At 47.2% G+C, this 22,460-nt stretch overlaps 1 protein-coding gene across 1 annotated transcript in view; it reads left to right on the forward strand.

Annotated features, from left to right (window-relative positions):
- The window catches only part of bcl9 (BCL9 transcription coactivator), a 253,735-nt gene that overhangs the window by 11,948 nt on the left and 219,327 nt on the right, over nt 1-22,460 (forward strand). Inside the window, exon 2 of the mRNA XM_067986473.1 lies at nt 12,042-12,334. Within this exon, the coding sequence (XP_067842574.1) occupies nt 12,054-12,334 (281 nt within the window). The 5' untranslated portion in view covers nt 12,042-12,053. The remainder of the gene's footprint in view (nt 1-12,041; nt 12,335-22,460) is intronic.

Here is a 22,460-nt window from a genome sequence, read left to right on the forward strand (position 1 = left end):
AGAGGTGTTTAAAATCATGAAGGGTTTTGATGGAATAAATAAGGAGAAACTTTCCAGTGGCAGAAGAGTCTCGGTAACCGGAGGACACAGATTTTAGTTAATTGGCAAAAGAAACAGAGGCCAGGTGAGGAGAATTTTTTTACGGAGCGAGTTGCTACGTTCTGGAATGCACTGCCTGATAGGGTGGTAGAAGCAGATTCAATAATAGATTTCAAAAGGGAATTGGATAAATACTTGAAGGGAAAAACTTGCAGGGCTATGGGGAATGGGACTAATTGGATAACTCTTTCAAACAGCCGGCACAGGCACAGTGGGCCGAATGGCCTCCTTCTGTGCTATATCATACCATGATTCCCTGTCCCGATTTTGGATATTGATACTTCAACAAAGTTTCTTAATAATAACAAGTTAAGAATTGCAAGTTGTAACCTTACATAGAATTACATAGAATTTACAGCACAGAAAAGGCCTTTCGGCTCTTTTATATGCTCCACGAGCTTCCTCTCACTCTGTTCACTTCATCTCATCCTGTCAACATATCCTTCTGTTTCTTTCTCCCTCATATACTTATCTAGCTACCCCTTAAATGCATCTGTGCTATTCGCCCTACCATTCCATGTGGTGACGAGCTCCATATTTTCACCAGTTTCTGAGTAAAGAAATTCATACTGATAAGAAAATATACAATATAATCTATGATCTAATATTCAGTGAACTCTAACATCTGTATCAGAAGTTGTGGGTTTGTGCACCATTCCAGGATCTGAGCACATAAATTAGGCTGACACTTCAGTGCAGTACTGAGGAAATGTATTGTCGGGGAAATGTGAAACTGATACATTTAAATTTTATGTTGAATAGCTCTTGGAAAAATAAGGGACATTATTACCTGGCAGCATACATTCTCATACATTTCAAAAATGATTTAATGACATTTTTAAAAAAAGAATGCAAGTTTAGCATTAGGAATCTCTAAAATGAAGCAATGATTATACTTACACAAATATAAAATATTATATTTAAACATATATACAATGCTTATGAGAATCATAGAATCATAGAAAGGTTACAGCACGGAAGGAGGCCATTCGGCCCATCGAGTCCGTGCCAGCTCTATGCAAGAGCAATCCAGCTAGTCCCACTCCACCGCCCTTTCCCCGTAGCCGTGCAGATTTTTTCCTTTCAACTACTTATCCAGTTCCCTTTTGAAGGCCTTGAGTGAATCTGCCTCCACCACTCCCCTGGGCAGTGCATTCCAGATCCTAATCACTCGCTGTGTGAAAAAGTTTGTCCTCATGTCACCTTTGGCTCTTTTGCCAATCACCTTAAATCCATATCCGCTGGTCCTTGACCCTTCCACCAATGGGAGCAGTTTCTCTCAATCGACTCTGTCTGGACCCATCATGATTTTGAATACCTCCATCAAATCTCCTCGCAACCGTCTCTGTTCCAAGGAGAATAACCCCAGCTTCTCCAGTCTATCCACGTAACTAAAGTCCCTCATCCCTGGAATCATTCAAGTAAATCTCTTCTGCACCCTTTCCTGAAGTGCAGTGCCCAGAACTGGACACAATACTCCAGTTGTGGCCAAACCAGTGTTTTATAAAGATTCATCACGACTTCCATACTTTCGTACTCTATGCCTCAATTTCTAAAGCCCAGGATCCCATATGCTTTTTAAATCACTTTCTCAACCTGCCCTGCCACCTTGTGCACATATACCCCAGATCTCTCTGTTCCTCTAGTTTATATTTCCTCTCCTCGTCCTTCCAACCGAAATGTATCACTTCACATTTTTCTATGTTAAATTTCATCTGCCACGTGTCCGCCCATGCAACCAGCCTGTCTATATCCTCCTGAAGTCTATCACTATCCTCCTCACTGTTTACTACCCTTCCAAGTTTTGTGTCATCTGCAAATTTTGAAATTGTGCCCTGTACACCCAAGTCTAAGTCATTAATATATATCAAGAAAAGCAGTGGTCCCAGCACTGACCCCTGGGGAACACCACAGTATACCTCCTTCCAGTCCGAAAAACAACCGTTTACCACTACTCTCTGTTTCCTATCCCTTAGCCAATTCTGCATCCATGTTGCTACCAGCCCCTTTATTCCATGGGCTGCAACCTTGATTATAAGCCTACCGTGCGGCACTTTATCAAACACCTTTTGAAAGTCCATATACACCACATCAACTGCATTGCCCTCATCCACCCTCTCTGTTACCTCATCAAAAAACTCTATCAGTTTAGTTAGGCACGATTTGCCTTTTAACAAATCTGTGCTGGCTTTTTTTAATCAATCCACCCTCGTCCAAGTGACTATAAATTCTGTCACGGATTATCATTTCTGAAAGTTTCCTCACCACTGAGGTTAAACTGACTGGCTTATAGTTGCTGGGTTTATTCTTACACCCTTTTTTGAATAAGGGTGTAACATTTGCAATTCTCCAGTCCTCTGGCACCCCCCCCCCCCCGTATCCACGGATGTTTGGAAGATTATGGCCAGTATCTCCATAATTTCCACCCTTACTTCCCTCAGCAACCTAGGATGCATCCCATCTGGACCGGGTGATTTATCTACTTTAAGTACAGCTAGCCTTTCAAGTATCTCTTCTTTATCAATTTTTAGCCCATCCAGTATCTCAACTATATCTTCCTTTACTGAGACTGTGACAGCATCTTCTTCCTTGGTAAAGACAGATGCAAAGTACTCATTCAGTACCTCAGCCAACCCCTCTGCCTCCATGAGTAGATCTCCTTTATGGTCCCTAATTGGCCCCACCCCTCCTCTTACTACCCATTTACTGTTTACATGCCTGTGGAAGACTTTTGGATTCCCTTTTATGTTGGCCGCCAGTCTATTCTCATACTCTCTCTTTGCCCCTCTTATTTCCTTTTTCACTTCCCCTCTGAACTTTCTTTATTCTGCCTGGTTCTCACTCGTGTTATCAACCTGACATCTGTCATACGCCCCTTTTTTCCGTTTCATCTCACTATCGCTTTTGTCATCCAGGGAGCTCTGGCTTTAGTTGCCCTGCCTTTCTCCCTCCTGGGAATGTGCCCAGACTCTCCTTAAAGGCCACCCACTGTTCAATTGCAGTTTTGCCTGCCAATCTTTGATTCCAATTTACCCGGGCCAGATCCGTTCTTATCACATTGAGTTTGGTCCTCTTCTAATTGAGTATTTTTACTTTGGAGTGGTCCGTGTCCTTTTCCGTAGCTATTCTAAACCTTATGATCGGTGCTCCCTAAATGCTTTCCCACTGACACTTGCTCCACTTGACCCACCTCATTCCCTAGAACCATGTCCAGCTATGCCTCCTTCCTCGTTGGGCCGGAAACGTACTGGTTAAGAAAGTTATCCTGGACACATTTCAAAAATTCCTCCCCCTCTGTTCCCCTTATGTTATTATTGTTATCCAAGTCTATGTTAAGATAGTCATGATGTGGAGATGCCGGTGATGGACTGGGGTTGACAATTGTAAACAATTTTACAACACCAAGTTATAGTCCAGCAATTTTATTTTAAATTCACAAGCTTTCGGAGACTTCCTCCTTCCTCAGGTAAATGTTCAGGAGCTCCTCGAAGCCTACGCATTTATACATATAGAACAATACATGGTGTTTACAGAATGCCCCTGCAACTGCCCGTTGCCAAGGCAATCACCGTGTTCAGACAGAGAGGTGTCACCTGCAGAACCCCCGAATACACATTCAACAAAAAAACAAACAGGAAAAAAAACAGAGAGAGGCAGAAACATCCGGAAGGCAGAGAAAGCCAGCAAATGACCCATTATATTAAAAACAGATAACATTTGTTCGCTGGTGGGGTAACGTGTAGCGTGACATGAACCCAAGATCCCGGTTGAGGCCGTCCTCATGGGTGCGGAACTTGGCTATCAATTTCTGCTCGACGATTTTGCGTTGTCGTGTGTCTCGAAGGCCGCCTTGGAGTACGCTTACCCGAAGGTCGGTGGATGAATGTCCATGACTGCTGAAGTGTTCCCCGACTGGGAGGGAACCCTCCTGTTTGGCGATTGTTGCGCGGTGTCCGTTCATCCGTTGTCGCAGCGTCTGCATGGTCTCGCCAATGTACCATGCTCTGGGGCATCCTTTCCTGCAACGTATGAGGTAGACAACGTTGGCCGAGTCACAGGAGTATGAACCATGCACCTGGTGGGTGGTGTCCTCTCGTGTGATGGTGGTATCTGTGTCGATGATCTGGCATGTCTTGCAGAGGTTACCGTGGCAGGGTTGTGTGGTGTCGTGGACGCTGTTCTCTTGAAAGCTAGGTAATTTGCTGCGAACGATGGTCTGTTTGAGGTTGGGTGGCTGTTTAAAGGCGAGTAGTGGAGGTGTGGGGATGGCCATAGCGAGGTGTTTGTCCTCATTGATGACATGTTGAAGGCTGCGGAGAACATGGCGTAGTTTCTCCGCTCCGGGGAAGTACTGGACGACAAAGGGTACTCTGTTGGTTGCGTCCCGTGTTAGTCTCCTGAGGAGGTCTATGCGATTTTTTGCTGTGGCCCGTCGGAACTGTCGATCGATGAGTCGAGCGTCATATCCCGTTCTTACTAGGGCGTCTTTCAGCGTCTGTAGGTGTCCATCGCGTTCCTCCTCGTCTGAGCAGACCCTGTGTATTCGCAGGGCCTGTCCATAGGGGATGGCCTCTTTGACGTGGTTAGGGTGGAAGACACCCCAGTAAGAACGGGATATGACGCTCGACTCATCGATCGAGAGTTCCGACGGGCCACAGCAAAAAATCGCATAGACCTCCTCAGGAGACTAACACGGGACGCAACCAACAGAGTACCCTTTGTCGTCCAGTACTTCCCCGGAGCGGAGAAACTACGCCATGTTCTCCGCAGCCTTCAACATGTCATCAATGAGGACAAACACCTCGCTATGGCCATCCCCACACCTCCACTACTCGCCTTTAAACAGCCACCCAACCTCAAACAGACCATCGTTCGCAGCAAATTACCTAGCTTTCAAGAGAACAGCGTCCACGACACCACACAACCCTGCCACGGTAACCTCTGCAAGACATGCCAGATCATCGACACAGATACCACCATCACACGAGAGGACACCACCCACCAGGTGCATGGTTCATACTCCTGTGACTCGGCCAACGTTGTCTACCTCATACGTTGCAGGAAAGGATGCCCCAGAGCATGGTACATTGGCGAGACCATGCAGACGCTGCGACAACGGATGAACGGACACCGCGCAACAATCGCCAAACAGGAGGGTTCCCTCCCAGTCGGGGAACACTTCAGCAGTCATGGACATTCATCCACCGACCTTCGGGTAAGCGTACTCCAAGGCGGCCTTCGAGACACACGACAACGCAAAATCGTCGAGCAGAAATTGATAGCCAAGTTCCGCACCCATGAGGACGGCCTCAACCGGGATCTTGGGTTCATGTCACGCTACACGTTACCCCACCAGCGAACAAATGTTATCTGTTTTTAATATAATGGGTCATTTGCTGGCTTTCTCTGCCTTCCGGATGTTTCTGCCTCTCTCTGTTTTTTTTCCTGTTTGTTTTTTTGTTGAATGTGTATTCGGGGGTTCTGCAGGTGACACCTCTCTGTCTGAACACGGTGATTGCCTTGGCAACGGGCAGTTGCAGGGGCATTCTGTAAACACCATGTATTGTTCTATATGTATAAATGCGTAGGCTTCGAGGAGCTCCTGAACATTTACCTGAGGAAGGAGGAAGTCTCCGAAAGCTTGTGAATTTAAAATAAAATTGCTGGACTATAACTTGGTGTTGTAAAATTGTTTACATATGTTAAGATAGTTTAAGTCCCCAGTTATATGCTCCTCCTGCACTATGTGGGAAGTCATGGACACGACAAGCGTGACGGGTTACACCCGAGCAGGACCGGGACCAATGTCCTCGCAGGGGTGTTTGCTCGTGCTGTTGAGGAAGGTTTAAACTAGAGTGGCAGGAACCTGAGCGGGAAGTCAGAAGAGAATAAAGTTGAGAGCAGCAAGAGAGGGGAAGACCCAAGGGAAATCTACAATACAAATAGTACAAACAGTTGTTCAAGAACAAGTGAAAGGGAAAAGCATAGAGCAGCGGAAAGAAAGTGTACTTTAGACATGACAGATAAAATAAAAACTAGAAGGCGTAAGGTGATTAACCCAGCATCAAAGCTGTGGCAGGGGGTTGGGAATCTGAGCAGGGAGACAGAGGAAAGCATGTCAAGAAGGGACAGAAGGAATGGAGTAAAAGGTAAAGTGTTAAAAAAGGAAAAAGCATATTTGAAAGTTCTTTATCTGAATGCACGTAGCATTCGTAACAAAATGGACGAGTTAAGGGCACAAATAACTACGTATGGGTATGATCTTGTGGCCATTACAGAAACATGGCTGCAGGGTGACAACGACTGGGAATTAAATATGCCAGGGTATTTAAAAATCAGGAAGGACAGGCAGGAAGGAAGGGGAGGTGGGGTGGCTATGTTAATAAAGGAAGGAATCACTGTAATACAGAGAATCATAGAATCATAGAAGTTTACAACATGGAAACAGGCCCTTCAGCCCAACATGTCCATGTCGCCCAGTTTATACCACTAAGCTAGTCCCGATTGCCTGCACTTGGCCCATATCCCTCTATACCCATCTTACCCATGTAACTGTCCAAATGCTTTTTAAAAGACAAAATTGTACCCGCCTCTACTACTGCCTCTGGCAGCTCGTTCCAGACACTCACCACCCTTTGAGTGAAAGAATTGCCCCTCTGGACCCTTTTGTATCTCTCCCCTCTCACCTTAAATCTATGCCCCCTCGTTATAGACTCCCCTACCTTTGGGAAAAGATTTTGACTATCTACCTTATCTATGCCCCTCATTATTTTATAGACATCTATAAGATCACCCCTAAACCTCCTCCTCTCCAGGGAAAAAAGTCTCAGTCTATCCAACCTCTCCCTATAAGTCAAACCATCAAGTCCCGGTAGCATCCCAGTAAATCTTTTCTGCACTCTTTCTAGTTTAATAATATCCTTTCTATAATAGGGTGACCAGAACTGTACACAGTATTCCAAGTGTGGCCTTACTAATGTCTTGTACAACTTCAACAAGACATCTCAACTCCTGTATTCAATGTTCTGACCAATGAAACCAAGCATGCTGAATGCCTTCTTCACCACCCTATCCACCTGTGACTCCACTTTCAAGGAGCTATGAACCTGTACTCCTAGATCTCTTTGTCTATAACTCTCCCCAACGCCCTACCATTAACAGAGTAGGTCCTGGCCCGATTCGATTTACCAAAATGCATCACCTCACATTTATCTAAATTAAACTCCATCTGCCATTCATCGGCCCACTGGCCCAATTGATCATGATCCCGTTGCAATCCTAGATAACCTTCTTCACTGTCCACAATGCCACCAATCTTGGTGTCATCTGCAAACTTACTAACCATGCCTCCTAAATTCTCATCCAAATCATTAATATAAATAACAAATAACAGCGGACCCAGCACCGATCCCTGAGGCACACCGCTGGTCACAGGCCTCCAGTTTGAAAAACAACCCTCTACAACCACCCTCTGTCTTCTGTCGTCAATCCAATTTTGTATCCAATTGGCTACCTCGCCTTGGATCCCGTGAGATTTATCCTTATGTAACAACTACCATGCGGTACCTTGTCAAAGGCTTTGCTGAAGTCCATGTAGACCACGTCTACTGCACAGCCCTCATCTATCTTCTTGGTTACCCCTTCAAAAAACTCAATCAAATTCGTGAGACATGATTTTCCTCTCACAAAACCATGCTGACTGTTCCTAATCAGTCCCTGCCTCTCCAAATGCCCATAGATCCTGTCTCTCAGAATACCCTCGAACAACTTACCCACTGCAGATGTCAGGCTCACCGGTCTGTAGTTCCCAGGCTTTTCCCTGCCGCCCTTCTTAAACAAAGGCACAACATTTGCTACCCTCCAATCTTCAGGCACCTCACCTGTAGCTGTCGATGATTCAAATATCTCTGCTAGGGGACCCGCAATTTCCTCCCTAACCTCCCATAACATCCTGGGATACATTTCATCAGGTCCCGGAGATTTATCTACCTTGATGCGCGTTAAGACTTCCAGCACCTCCCTCTCTGTAATATGTACACTCCTCAAGACGTCACTATTTATTTCCCCAAGTTCCCAAACATCCATGCCTTTCTCAACCGTAAATACCAATGTGAAATATTCATTTCGGATCTCACCTATCTCTTGTGGTTCTGCACATAGATGACCTTGTTGATCCTTAAGAGGCCCGACTCTCTCCCTAGTTACTCTTTTGCCCTTTATGTATTTGTAGAAGCTCTTTGGATTCTCCTTTGCCTTATCTGCCAAAGCAATCTCATGTCTCCTTTTTGCCCTCCTGATTTCTCTAGAAATGATATTGGGACAAAGGATCAGGACAATGAAACAGTTTGGGTGGAGATAAGGAATAATAAGGGGAAAAAAACACTCGTGGGCGTAGTATATAGGCCTCCTAATATTTGCAACTCTGATGGAAGAAGTATTAATCAGGAAATAGTTGGGGCATGTAATAAGGGAACAGCTATAATTATGGGGGATTTCAACTTTCATATTAACTGGACAAATCAAATTGGGCAGGGCAGCCTTGAGGAAGAGTTTATTGAGTGTATTAGGGATGGATTTCTTGAGCAGTATGTAACTGATCCTACAAGGGGGCAAGCAACCTTGGACCTGGTCCTGTGTAATGAGCCAGGATTAATTAATAATGTCCTAGTTAAGGATCCCCTTGGAATGAGTGACCATAACATGGTTACATTCCATATCCAATTAGAGGGTGAGAAGGTTGGTTCTCAAACAAGCGTACTGAGCTTGAATAAAGGAGACTATGATGGTATGAGAGCGGAAATGATTAAAGTGGACTGGGAAAATAGATTAAAGGGTAAGACGGTACATGAGCAGTGGTGTTCATTTAAGGAGTTATTTTACAACTTTCAAAAAATATATATTCCACTGAGGAAAAAAGGGTGTAAAAGAAATGACAGCCATCCGTGGCTAAGTAAAGAAATTAAGGATAGTATCCGACTAAAAAGAAGGACATATAAGGTAGCCAAACTTAGTGGGAGGATAGAAGATTGGGAAGTCTTCAAAAGACAGCAAAAAGTAACGAAAGGATTGATTAAGAAAGGGAAGATAGATTATGAAAATAAATTAGCAAAAAATATAAAAACCGATTGCAAGAGTTTCTACAGTTATATAAAAAGAAAAAGGGTGGCTCAGGCAAACGTAGGTCCCTTAGAGGAAGAGACCGGGAAATTAATGGTGGGAAACATGGAGATGGCAAAAATGCTGAACAAATATTTTGTTTCAGTCTTTATGGTAGAGGACACTAAGAATATCCCAACACTGGACAAACTGGGGGCTCTTGGGTCTTGAGGGAAGTGGCAGTAGGGATTGTGGATGCTTTGGTAATAATTTTCCAAAATTATCTGGACTCGGCAAAGGTCCCGGCAGATTGGAAAATTGCTAATGTAACACCCTTATTTAAAATGGGTAGTAGGCAGAAGGCTGGAAATTATAGACCAGTTAGCCTAACATCTGTGGTGGGTAAACTTTTGGAATCTATTATTAAGGAGACAGCAGCGGAACATTTGGATAAACATAATTTAATAGGACAAAGTCAGCATGGCTTTATGAAGGGGAAGTCATGTCTGACAAATTTGCTTGAGTTCTTTGAGGACATAACGTACAGGGTGGATAAAGGGGAACCAGTGGACGTAGTGTATTTAGACTTCCAGAAGGCATTCGACAAGGTGCCACATAAAAGATTATTGCTCAAGATAAAGAATCACTGGATTGGGGGTAATATTCTGGCATGGGTGGAGGATTGGTTATCTCACAGGAAGCAGAGAGTTGGGATAAATAGTTCATTCTCGGACTGGCAACCAGTCGCCAGTGGTGTTCCACAAGGGTCGGTGCTGGGTCCCCAACTCTTTACAATCTATATTAACGATTTGGAAGAGGGGACCGGGTGTAACGTATCAAAGTTTGCAGATGATATAAAGATGGGAAGGAAGGTAGAGAGTGAGGAGGACATAAAAAACCTACAAGGGGATTTCGACAGGCTGGGTGAGTGGGCGGAGATTTGGCAGATGCAATACAATATTGGAAAATGTGACGTTATGCACTTTGGCAGGAAAAATCAGAGAGCAAGTTATTATCTTAATGGCGAGAAACTGGAAAGTACTGCAGTACAAAGGGATCTGGGGATCCTCGTGCAAGAAAATCAAAAGGTTAGTATGCAGGTGCAGCAGGTGATCAAGAAGGCCAACGGAATGTTGGCTTTTATTGCTAGGGGGATAGAATATAAAAACAGGGAGGTATTGCTGCAGTTATATAAGGTATTGGTGAGACCGCACCTGGAATACTGCACACAGTTTTGGTGTCCATACTTAAGAAAAGACATACTTGCTCTCGAGGCAGTACAAAGAAGGTTCACTCGGTTAATCCCAGGGATGAGGGGGTGGACATATGAGGAGAGGTTGAGTAGATTGGGACTCTACTCATTGGAGTTCAGAAGAATGAGAGGCGATCTTATTGAAACATATAAGATTGTGAAGGGGCTTGATTGGGTGGATGCGGTAAGGATGTTCCCAAGGGTGGGTGAAACTAGAACTAGGGGGCATAATCTTAGAATAAGGGGCTGCTCTTTCAAAACTGAGATGAGGAGAAACTTCTTCACTCAGAGGGTAGTAGGTCTGTGGAATTTGCTGCCCCAGGAAGTTGTGGAAGCTACATCATTAAATAAATTTAAAACAGAAATCGACAGTTTCCTCGAAGTAAAGGGAATTAGGGGTTACGGGGAGCGGGCAGGAAATTGGACATGAATTTAGATTTGAGGTTACGATCAGATCAGCCATGATCTTATTGAATGGCGGAGCAGGCTCGATGGGCCGATTGGCCTACTCCTGCTCCTATTTCTTATGTTCTTATGTTATCACTACTCTGTTGCTTTTGTACTTCTTTGTAATTTCCCTGCAAATTTGCTCCTCCGTATCCTTCCCACTCGTTGGTGGCCTATAGAAAACACCCAGTAGTGTAATGGCACCTCTTTTATTTCTTAACTCTAACCAAATAGATTCTGAGAAATTAACCCTTTGAATGTATGGAATGTTTTGCGAAGTCAGAATTGTTAAGCCAGATTCTTTTGGGAAGCAACCATTTTTATTTCCAAGATCCAAGTATGACTTGCTTATGAAAATTTTTGGTGTACTCTGGAGTCTAGTTATTGCCCACAAACTTCACAGCCATTGCCACTCCGTTTAAACAAATGCAAAGCTTTTGCAAATTGTGTATCTCATAACAGTGACGAGGGTCATCAACGTAAAATTGTCAGTCATGATCTAATTGAATGACGGAACAGGCTCAGAGGTTGTTGGAGCATGGACTGCTTTGCCACAGGGAGTGATTAAGGAAGAGACCATATATATTATTTTATAAAAATATTTGAAGCGGTGGAAGATACAGGGTTATGCAAAGCGGGCAGGGCAGTGTCAAAGAGGTGCCACAGACACAATGGACCGATTGATCTTCTATGCTGTAAACCTGTTCACTAAAAAGTGAAATGTGCATCACTGCTTATCATGATTTTTTTTTAAATAAGGTTCTCCAGAGATGCTTCAGTTTTTATGAAAAGAGCATGTGAAGGAACATTTTAAACAGCATAACGCTACAGTTAAAATGATATGAAATACATATGTAATAAAATGGAGGTGGAAACTGAGGAGGTGCTAGTACTTTTGTTTTGCTTAGTCCATTGTATACAGGCTGCATGCTCAGGAATACTACATTAAGCACTGCTGGTGCATAGCTTTATGTATCTGGAATGTGTATCGGAAATTCAGGTGAAGATGTCAGCAAGTCTGGCAGAAATTTCAAATCTGCACTGATTCCCAATGTGTGTTCCTGCCTGCAAACCTCCACTAATTTATAAAAATCTAGCCTGTAACTCTCTTAAAGTGAACCAACTTTCTGCTTCTCAACTTTTGCAGTGTGCCCTGGAGATGCGAGAGTTCCTTCAGCAGGAGCAGGCACACATACAGAGAATGCTGGAAGTGCAGGAAGAGCTAACCCACTTCAACAAGAAAGAGCAAGTGAAAAAGGAGAAGGACGAGCGAAAGGACAATGACAAAACATTGACAAATTCTCAGAAAACCCTAGAAACACTGAAGACCCTGAGCCCGCATAAGCACTTAATCTCTTCATCCAGTATGACAACTGCTCCTCCCCCAATGCATTCAAATAATCCAAAGGTGAGGAACTCACCATCTGGAACTGCACAAAGGTAAGGTTCTATGAAAAACTGGGTAGATATTTTCTTTTTATTAAAAAACACGAGGGGAGGAATTCCACTGCATAATGACAAAGATGGGGTTCAAACTCATGGAAAACTAGGAGATAAACCATTTCCCCCCTTTTCTGTACTAATCTCTATCCACCCCCAAAAAACAGGAGAAAGTTGCTTGGTCAAAGAAATGGGTTTAAGGAGGTTCTTAAAGATGGAGAGGATGGTGGAGTGGTGGAGAGGTTAAGGAAGGGAATTCCAAAGTATGGGGCCTAGACGGCTGAAGGTATGGCCAGCAATGGTGGGGCAAAGGGAGGGAGGGGTACACAAGAGGTCAGAGTTGGAGAAACAAAAGCCTAAAAATTCCGGATCTTGCGGTAAATATCCTGCACAGGAATGGTGAGGTCCAAGGAGTCACGGGTATTGGGCCTTGGACCTCATTCACGTAGGAACGACGCTACGGGAGGAGCCCAAGAGGTGAGTGGTGGAAGACCGCTAAATGATGGCCTGGGAGGAGGAATCGCTGATCTCGGGGTGGGAGGGGATTGTGGTTTTCGAGGGGGGGAGATCACGGGTCTTGAGGGGGGGATTCTGGGCCTCGGGGTGGGAGCGATCGGTGGCAGGGGTGGGTGGTGTCAGCCAGCAGCAGCCTGCGGGATTGGGGCCTGAGTTGTGGATCTCGGGGCTGGGTGATCGGAGGTCTGAGCCAGGAGATTGGGGGTCGGGGCTGGGGTGTGAAGGGAGATCGGGGATCTTAAGGCTGGGGTTGGGGGGTTGGGATGGATGGCGATCAGGATGGTAGTTTAATGAGGGGATAGGAGGAGCACTCTGGACTCCCCCCACCCCCAGCTCCACATTCAGAGGTAAGTAACTTATCATTTTAATTGCAGGTGTTCTTTAGGGTTGGTTTCCCTGGGCAAACCAATCTTGCAGTGGTTTCATCAGGTTTTAGACTCCTTATTTACATATGTGAAGGGCCTAATATCTGCTTCAGGCGTAGGTGAAGCACACCTCAATATGGCGGACGGCATACTTCCGGTCGGATGTGTGCTTGCCCTTCCTGACCTTCATTTAGGGACCTGGGAGGTCGCATAGCACCTGAAAAATGGGCGTTACATGGCCTAATTTCTAGGCCAGAGAGTTCTGAGGGGACAGTAGGGCAGGAGAAGGTTTTGAGATAGGGAGCGTGAGACCATGAAGAGATGTAAACACAAGGATGAGAATTATAAATTTGAGGCATTGGAGCACCAGGTCAGTGAGCATAGAAGTGATAGGTGAGCTTGGTGCGAGATAGGATATGGGCAGCAGAGATTTGGATAGAGCTGAAGTTTACAGAGCATGTGGGATGGAGACTGGCCAGGGAAGTATTAGAATAGTCGTGTCTGGAGGTGACAAAAGCATGAATCAGCAGATGGGCTGAGGCAGAGCTGAACATAAGAACATAAAAACATAAGAAATAGGAGCAGGAGGAGTTCAAATTGATCCTCGAGCCTGCTCCATCTTTCAATAAGATCATAGCTGATCTTCGACCTCGACTCCACTTTCCCAACCGATCCCCATATCCCTTGATTCCCTTAGAGTCCAAAAATCTATCGATCTTGGTCTTGAATACACTCAATGCCTGAGCACCCACAGCACTCTGGGGTAGAGAATTCCAAATATGCACGACCCTCTGAAGAAAGTGAAGAAATTCCTCCTCATCTCAGTCCTAAATGTCCGACCCCTTATTCTGACACTATGGGCGCTAAATTGGGCCGTGTAGCGCCCATTGTTTCGGCGTTACACGGCCTCTCTGACATCCAAGATGGCGTCTTGGATGCGCATGCACGTTTCCAGCGAGACATGTGCTGGATGCCATCTTGGTATAGGAGTTAGCACATGCGCAAATACCGAACACTGGAAGCATGTAAAGTTGGGAGAAAATACGTGCAATCAGTGTGCAACGCTGATTTAAAGTGATAGACACCATTTTGGACCTTAACGCTCAACTCAACACACAGTCTTAACCCCGACCATCTGAACGTGTCTTACAGTGCCTGAAGGACACCGCCACCAGTGCTAATTAAGGGGGCCATGCAGGTGCTGCAGGTTTGTTGCTGGATTATTGCTTCTGGCTGCTGGAGGAGTAGAAAGTGGTTTTTGAAGCTCTCTGTTGTTACTGAGAGTTCCTGGACTACATTTGAAAGTGGTTTGGCAGGTACTGCCTTACAGGTCGGAAAGTTACAACCGTGGTTGAACAACATTCCTGCTAACCATGGGTGGATTGCTAGGGCTCCCGCTGGGCATTGAACATGACTGAGAGCCTGCAGAGAGGCCACGCATAGCAGGGCAAGCTGCGAGGAGACGGAGGACTAGGACGCGCAGGGCACTGAGCAGGAGGCCATAGCCAATTAGGGCTTTCCAAGATCAATTCTCTTACCTCAGCATGACCGAGGAGGATTCCATCCGAAGCCTGAGGTTCACCAAGGAAGCCGTCACCGAGATCTGTCAACTGGTGCGGCCACAACTGCAGCCTCAGAGCAGGGCAAGGACACCATTGCCTGTGGCTGTGAAGGTCACCATGGGGCTGAATTTCTACGGCTCAGGAGCATTTCAGGCCTCTGCTGGTGACATGTGCAACATCTCGCAGTATGCAGTGCACTGCTGCATAAGGGAGGGTCACAGACACACTGTACCAGATGAGGAACAGGTTCATCACCTTCCCCCTCCACAGGAACAATCAGAACGAGCGAACACGAGGGTTCACTCGCATTGCTGGCTTCTCCATGGTGCAGGGTGCCATTGACTGCACACATATTGCCCTGCGTGCCCCGCTCATCAACTCAGCCGTCTTCGTCAACCGAAAGGGCTTCCACTCCCTCAACGTGCAGCTGGTGTGCGACCACACGCATCGAATCATGGAGGTCGATTCCCGCTACCCTGGGAGCAGTCACAACGCCTTCGCCATGCGGCAGTCCAACATGACAACTATCTTTCACCCGACTCGGCAAGTCAAAGGCTGTCCACTGGGCAACAAGGGCTATCCCCTCACGCCGTGGCTCATGACACTGGTCAGGAACCCACACACACGTGCACAGCAGGCCTATAATGAGAGCCATGCTGCCACACACAACATCGTGGAGCACACCATAGGCCTCCTCAAACAACACTTCCGCTTCCTGGACCGGTCTGGAGGAGCCCTGTAGTACTCCCCTGAGCGGGTGGGCAGATTTGTGGTGGTCTGCTGCATGCTGCACAACCTCACCATCATGAGGGACCAGCCTTTGCCACCAATGATTGGAGAAGACCCTGAGCCAGAGGTGGAGGAGGAGGAGGCTGAGGAGGAAGAGGCTGAGGACGAGGAGGAGGAGGAGGAGGGGGTGGAGCCGGAAGAGGAAGTGGAGAAAGATGCAAGGGTGCAATAGGAACCACATGCCTTGTCTGCAAGGGCTCTGCGTGCTCACCTGATCCGTGCCCGCTATCAATAATTTGAACTACATCCCCCAACTCACCAACAGTCCTACATTCCCCACCTTTCCCCTCCCATTACACATTGGTGTCCCTCTCAGCTCATTGCATAAATATAAACCACCACCAAATGCTAAATCAAAGTCTCATTTATCAATGAATAAATGAAATTATGCAAACATAACAGAACTATTCACCCTTGTGCATTCCCTTATTGCCTTTTGTTCGTGTGCCTTTACCTATCCTAGTGCTCCTACGAGGTGCTTCCCCAGTGGCTGGAGCATGGGTGGTGGGAGGCTGCTGGCCTTCAATGGAGGAATGTGCAGATGGCCTTGGAGGATGACCTCGAGCAGCTCTGGGCCGGGAGGGCCCGGCTTCAGACTGCACCATCTCAGCATGGGCTGCAGCAGTCTGGCCTGGCTTGCCGATAGGTAACAACAGGGGCACTGGCGGAGTAGCAGTGGTGGGAGCAGGAATGCTGATGTCCTGAGAGAGGACAGCAGGTCTGACTGCCATGGTGCCACTGCCACTCTCCCGGGGCGGTGCCTCAGCAATCCTGGTGATCAGCTGGAGAACGGATTGCTGGAGTGCTGTGACGCCCTGGAAGCGTCACATGTTCTTGGGTATCTGCAATGACAAAGGGAAACAAGTTGAGTTGTGGAGTGGGGAGAGGAACAAATAAGACGTGTGCGCTGACAGCATCTGCAGCACGTGAGTCAGAATAGGTTATGGGAGGAGGGAGATGTGGAAAAGGAGAAGGAGCATTAGATATGCAGAGGCCCCCTTCATCGGGACCCCCAGCACTGCATGTTGTGACGGCTGCAACGACGGCCTGTCCAATGACCCTAAGCATTGTCTCCTCGAGGTGGGTGAGGACACATAAATGTGCCAGACCACCCTCAGGTCCCTCCTGCTGCCGGCTTTTTTGCCCCACCTTCTCCTGCAAGACAAAGGACAGTGTGTCAGTGAGTGTCCTGCAAGGTGTGTGGGTGATGTGCCTGTCATGGTCGAATAGCTGCCAATTTGTGTGACTTATGAGTGATGGTTGTGTGGCCTGCAAGTGTGGTACTGTGTGCGGGTGAGATGCAGCACGCCGAGTGCAGCATTGCGTATGGATAGGCAGTATTTGTTGGTGGGTGGGTGACGGCGAGTGTGATGCATGGAGCAGTGGTGCAGTTGGTAGGATGTGCAACTTGACACATTGGGCTCGATGTTAGCAGGGCTGCGGGTTCGCGGCGGGGGGGGGGGGGGCGGTGAAATCAGTCTGCCCTGTGTGCGATCGCAGCCTAATTGGATCCACTTACCTGGTCTTCTGGGTTCCCCACTGCTGATCTGCGCGTCGGGCGGGCTGCGCATGCGCAGTAAGCTCTGTCAGCTGGAGGAGCTCTATTTAAAGGGGCAGTCCTCCACTGAATGGTGCTGCAAGAAATAGGAAAAATTACAGCATGGAGCAGCCCTGGGGGTAGGCTGCTCCCAGTTTAATGATGCCTCACTCCAGGTATCATTAGATGGGGTGAGGAGGAGGGGGAGGACAGAAATCTTTCTCCCGGCGGGCGGGAGGAAGCGGCCTGCCTCTGCCACCAGGAAGGCCTGGCTTGAGGTGGCAGAGGAGGTCACCTGCACCACCAACATATCGCCCACCTGCATACAGTGCAGGAGGCGCTCCAATGACCTCAGTAGGTCAGCCAAAGTGAGTACACTTACTCATTCCCCTACACTCCATCTGCCACATCACTGCCCCCACCCCACATCTCCTTCTGCACTGCCAACACTACTCTGTCACATCACCCCTCATACCCACTCAAAGCTCATCTTCATCTTACCTGCACTTACTCACCTCGCCAGTACTCATCCCGCCACTACCACTCAACCCAATCCTCATACAATCTCATGGCTCTATCTCATACTCACCCTCTCATGCATCTCTTTCACGGTCAGCCTCACTCAACCTGCCACTACCTGTGCTGTAGCCACAGGGCATGCATCACATATGTGCAGTAGGCAGCGTAAGGCAAACGTGTCGTGAGCATGAAGGGGATGCTCAAGGGTGTTTGAGGGTTTGTCATGGTTTTTACTTATATTGAATTTCTGACCAACTCACATTACATATTATATTGGCACCACTACTGCCATGTCTTCGCGAATCTTGTTTGGTTTGTGCAATAATGCCCTTTCCTGAGGATCACAATGAAGACCCACAACTGATGACACCCATTGTGTCACTGCAGAGTGGTGTAGATGTATTTGCAGGGCTCTTTTGTGGAGACGTCGGCGATGTCCCCGGTGGCACGCTGGAAGGATGCGGAGGAGAAGTTGTTGAGGGCAGTGGTGACTTTGAGAGCGACAGGTAAGAAGATGGTGCTCAGGCCAGCCAGGAGCAGCTCGGCATGAAGGAGGCTGCAGATGTCCACAACTACATGTCGAGTGACTCTGAGCCTCCATGTGCACTGCTGCTCAGAGAGGTCCAGGAAGCTGAGCCTTGGTCTGTGGACCCTGTGGCGAGGGTAGTGCCCTCTGCGACGCAGCTCTCTCTGCGGTTGGCCTCCCTCCTGCTGTGCAGGTGGATGTGTCACAGCACTCTGTTGTGGAGCTCCATGTGTCAGAGGTGGACGGCATGGCCGGTGAGGCTGGTGATGCCGTTCGCCCTCCGAGGAGGTCATGACTGCAGCTACGGCGTCCCCCATCCGGAAGATGTACATCTGAGGGGGTCCGCAAGGTGGGTACATGTCTCTGGACCCCGGGGTAAGTGTGCAAGTTGGTGAATTTTCTGGTCAGGAGGAGGGTGGTGGAGGCCAATCTTTGTCCCAAGTGACAGAGTGGCCTCCTGCAATGAGTGAGGGTCTCCCCCCCCCCCCCACCCCCCACCTGTCAAATGGACCTTTGCAGCTGCCACAGGCTGACAGCTGCAACACGTCCATTTCAACTGGGAGTGTTTCCCCCAGTATGGGAATGAGTCCCAGTTGTTTGTAATATCCCACCCCTCCTCACATATTCCCTTAATCAGGTCTGTTAATGACCTGAAATACCAAGTGGCACCCCGCTGCCTTTAATTGCCTCCGGGATTCACACCTGCGGGGGCTGCGCGCGCACGCCGGCGCGTCTGTGGGAAACCCGGAAGTGGGCGGGTTGGAGCCGGTCTCCGGACCCGCTCTGGGATTCCCCGATTTTCGGAGCCCCCCCGCCAGGAACGCACTCGATAGCGGGTGCTAAAATGAAGCCCATTCACTCACCTTGACCACTCGTGTCAAATCATTGAACTTCTTTCTCCACTGCACCCATGTGCGTGGTGCAATGCTCCTGGCGTTTACTTCCTGCGCCATAGCCTGCCAATGCCTGCAGAGCTGCAGTCTGGAGGGTCTCCGGCCAACCTGCGGGTACATGCTGGCCCTCCTTTCGTCCACGCCTTCCACCAGGGCCTCCAGAGCATCATCAGAGAAATGTGGAGCCTTCTCTCGTGCCGGTCCTGCTATTCTCGTGGCCATCTTTCCCTCCTCCAAGTAAGCTGTGTACCTGCTATTTGAAATGTGCACCTGTACCTTTAAGAGGTGCAAGCTGCTGATGATGTGCGCTGTGCACGCCGCATTTCCAACTTCCTCATTGTCCGTGCAGCTTCTCAGCATCATGGGTTGCGCTGGCTGCATGAAGATATCATGGGAATTAGCAGGCAGCATGAAGTTCACGTGCTGCCTGTGTAGGGTCCATTGGGCGCGGGGTACTACCGCATCACGCTACCCCCACCTGAAAACGACCCTTAACGAATTTTGCCCCCTGAGCCCCCGAGTTCTAGACTCTCCAGCCCCCCTATATCCTCTCAGCATCTACCTTGTCAAACCCTCTTAGAATCTTATATGTTTCAATGAGATCACCTCTCATTCTCCTAAACTCCAGAGAGTATCGGCCCATTCTACTCAATCTTTCCTCATAGGACAACCCTCTCATCCCAGAAATCAATCCAGTGAACCTTCATTGCACCACCTCTCGGGCAAGTATATCCTTCCTTAGGTAAGAAGGCCAAAACTGTACACAGTACTCCAGGTGTGGCCTTAACAAAGCCCTGTACAATTGCAGCAAGACTTCCTTACTTTTGTACTCCAACCCCCTTGCAATAAAGGCCAACATGCCATTTGCCTTCCTAATTGCTTGCTGTACCTGCATGCATGGAGCCGGGCAATGTCATGAAAGCGGTGATGGAGAGGATACGGTGGCATAGCTCAGCTCTAAGTTGAATAGACGATGACATTGCAAATAGTTTGATTCAACCTGAGACAATGGTTGAGAGGGGGATGGAATCAATGGCAAGGGTATGGAGTTTGTGGCAGGAGCCGACAATGATGGTTTTGGTCTTCCCAATAATTAACTGGAGGAAATTGTGGGTCATCCAAGACTGGATGTCATACAAGCAGTCTGGCAACACAAGCAGTGGAGGGAACGAGAGAAGTAGTGGCGAAGTAGAGCTAGGTGCCATCAGTGTACATGTGGAAGCTGATCCCGTGACTTCTGATGATGTCACCAAGGGACACCATGTTTTTGAAGTAGAAAAGGGAGCCACGGATAGATCCTTGGGCCTCCAAAGGTAAAGTTGCAGGGGCGAGAAGAGAGGCTATTGCTGAAAATGCTCTGGCTACTATCCAATGATAGTAAGAGTGAAACCAAGCAAGGGCAGTCCTGCTCATCTGGACAACAGAGGAGAGGTGTTGGTGGAGGATGGTGGAGTCGACCAAGTCAAAGACTACAGATAAGTCAAGGAGGGCGAAGAGGGAAAATGCAGTATGTCACAGGGAACTGTTTATCACCTGCATGGGGACCAGGAGGGTATTTAGGTCTAGGTGATCAGCAAAAACAAATTCCTACAGAATAAATGTATTCAACAAAAAACTGAAATGATTAACTTTTCTGTTCATATAATAAAAAAACTGAGGAAATGAATACCTTGGTTTCTAGAAGTAGACACCCGCGTCTCCCCCCACCCCCCATATTTCCTTGGTATTCAAACAGGGCCCAATTCAAACTCTGTAGCCTAATAAAAACCTTGTTTAGTCAAGCTGGCTATATGACATTCAAGCCGATCAACAACTATAGGATTAAAATGTTGCAATCACTGCAAGACCTGCTTAGGTGAATGGGCAAAACCGTGGCAAATGGAATTCAATGTACATAAGAACATAAGAACATAAGAAATAGGAGCAGGAGTAGGCCAATCGGCCCCTCGAGCCTGCTCCGCCATTCAATAAGATCATGGCTGATCTGATCCTAACCTCAAATCTAAATTCATGTCCAATTTCCTGCCCGCTCCCCGTAACCCCTAATTCCCTTTACTTCTCGGAAACTGTCTATTTCTGTTTTAAATTTATTTAATGATGTCGCTTCCACAGCTTCCTGGGGCAGCAAATTCCACAGACCTACTACCCTCTGAGTGAAGAAGTTTCTCCTCATCTCAGTTTTGAAAGAGCAGCCCCTTATTCGAAGATTATGCCCCCCTAGTTCTAGTTTCACCCATCCTTGGGAACATCCTTACCGCATCCACCCGATCAAGCCCCTTCACAATCTTATATGTTTCAATAAGATCGCCTCTCATTCTTCTGAACTCCAATGAGTAGAGTCCCAATCTACTCAACCTCTCCTCATATGTCCGCCCCCTCATCCCCGGGATTAACCGAGTGAACCTTCTTTGTACTGCCTCGAGAGCAAGTATGTCTTTTCTTAAGTATGGAGACCAAAACGGTATGCAGTATTCCAGGTGCGGTCTCACCAATACCTTATATAACTGCAGCAATACCTCCCTGTTTTTATATTCTATCCCCCCAGCAATAAAAGCCAACATTCTGTTGGCCTTCTTGATCACCTGCTGCACCTGCATACTAACTTTTTGATTTTCTTGCACTAGGATTAAGAAATAACTTGCTCTCTGATTTTTCCTGCCAAAGTTCATAACTTCACATTTTCCAATATTGTATTGCATCTGCCAAATCTCCGCCCACTCACCCAGCCTGTCTATATCCCCTTGTAGGTTTTTTATGTCCTCCTCACTCTCCACTTTCCCTCCCATCTTTGTATCATCTGCAAACTTTGATATGTTACACTCGGTCCCCTCCTCCAAATCGTTAATATAGATTGTAAAGAGTTGGGGACCCAGCACCGACCCCTGCGGAACACCATTGGCTACTGGTTGCCAGTCCGAGAATAAACCATTTATCCCACCTCTCTGCTTCCTGTTAGATAACCAATCCTCCACCCATGCCAGAATATTACCCCCAATCCAGTGATTCTTTATCTTGAGCAATAATCTTTTATGTGGCACCTTGTCGAATGCCTTCTGGAAGTCTAAATACACTACGTCCACTGGTTCCCCTTTATCCACCCTGTACGTTATGTCCTCAAAGACATATGGAGTTGGATCACAGATCAGCCATGATCTTATCAAATGGCGGAACAGGCACGAGGGGCTGAATGGCCTTCTCCTGTTGTTATGTTCCTATGCTTCAATGACTAAATTGACTTTGAGATGTTTGTTGGGGCCGATAACCAGAACTTTAAAATATGGCTCCCATTTTGATCTGCATTAAAATATGGTACCTGAACCATCTTAAGTTAAAATCAGGGGAGAAAAAGAGAAATAAAATATTATTGTATAAGAACTCAGCAATATTCTGTACTTCTAATTAATTGTAAAAATGAGCCA

This window comes from Heptranchias perlo, chromosome 6 (genome assembly GCF_035084215.1).
Source record: "Heptranchias perlo isolate sHepPer1 chromosome 6, sHepPer1.hap1, whole genome shotgun sequence".
Taxonomy (NCBI): Eukaryota; Metazoa; Chordata; class Chondrichthyes; order Hexanchiformes; family Hexanchidae; genus Heptranchias; species Heptranchias perlo.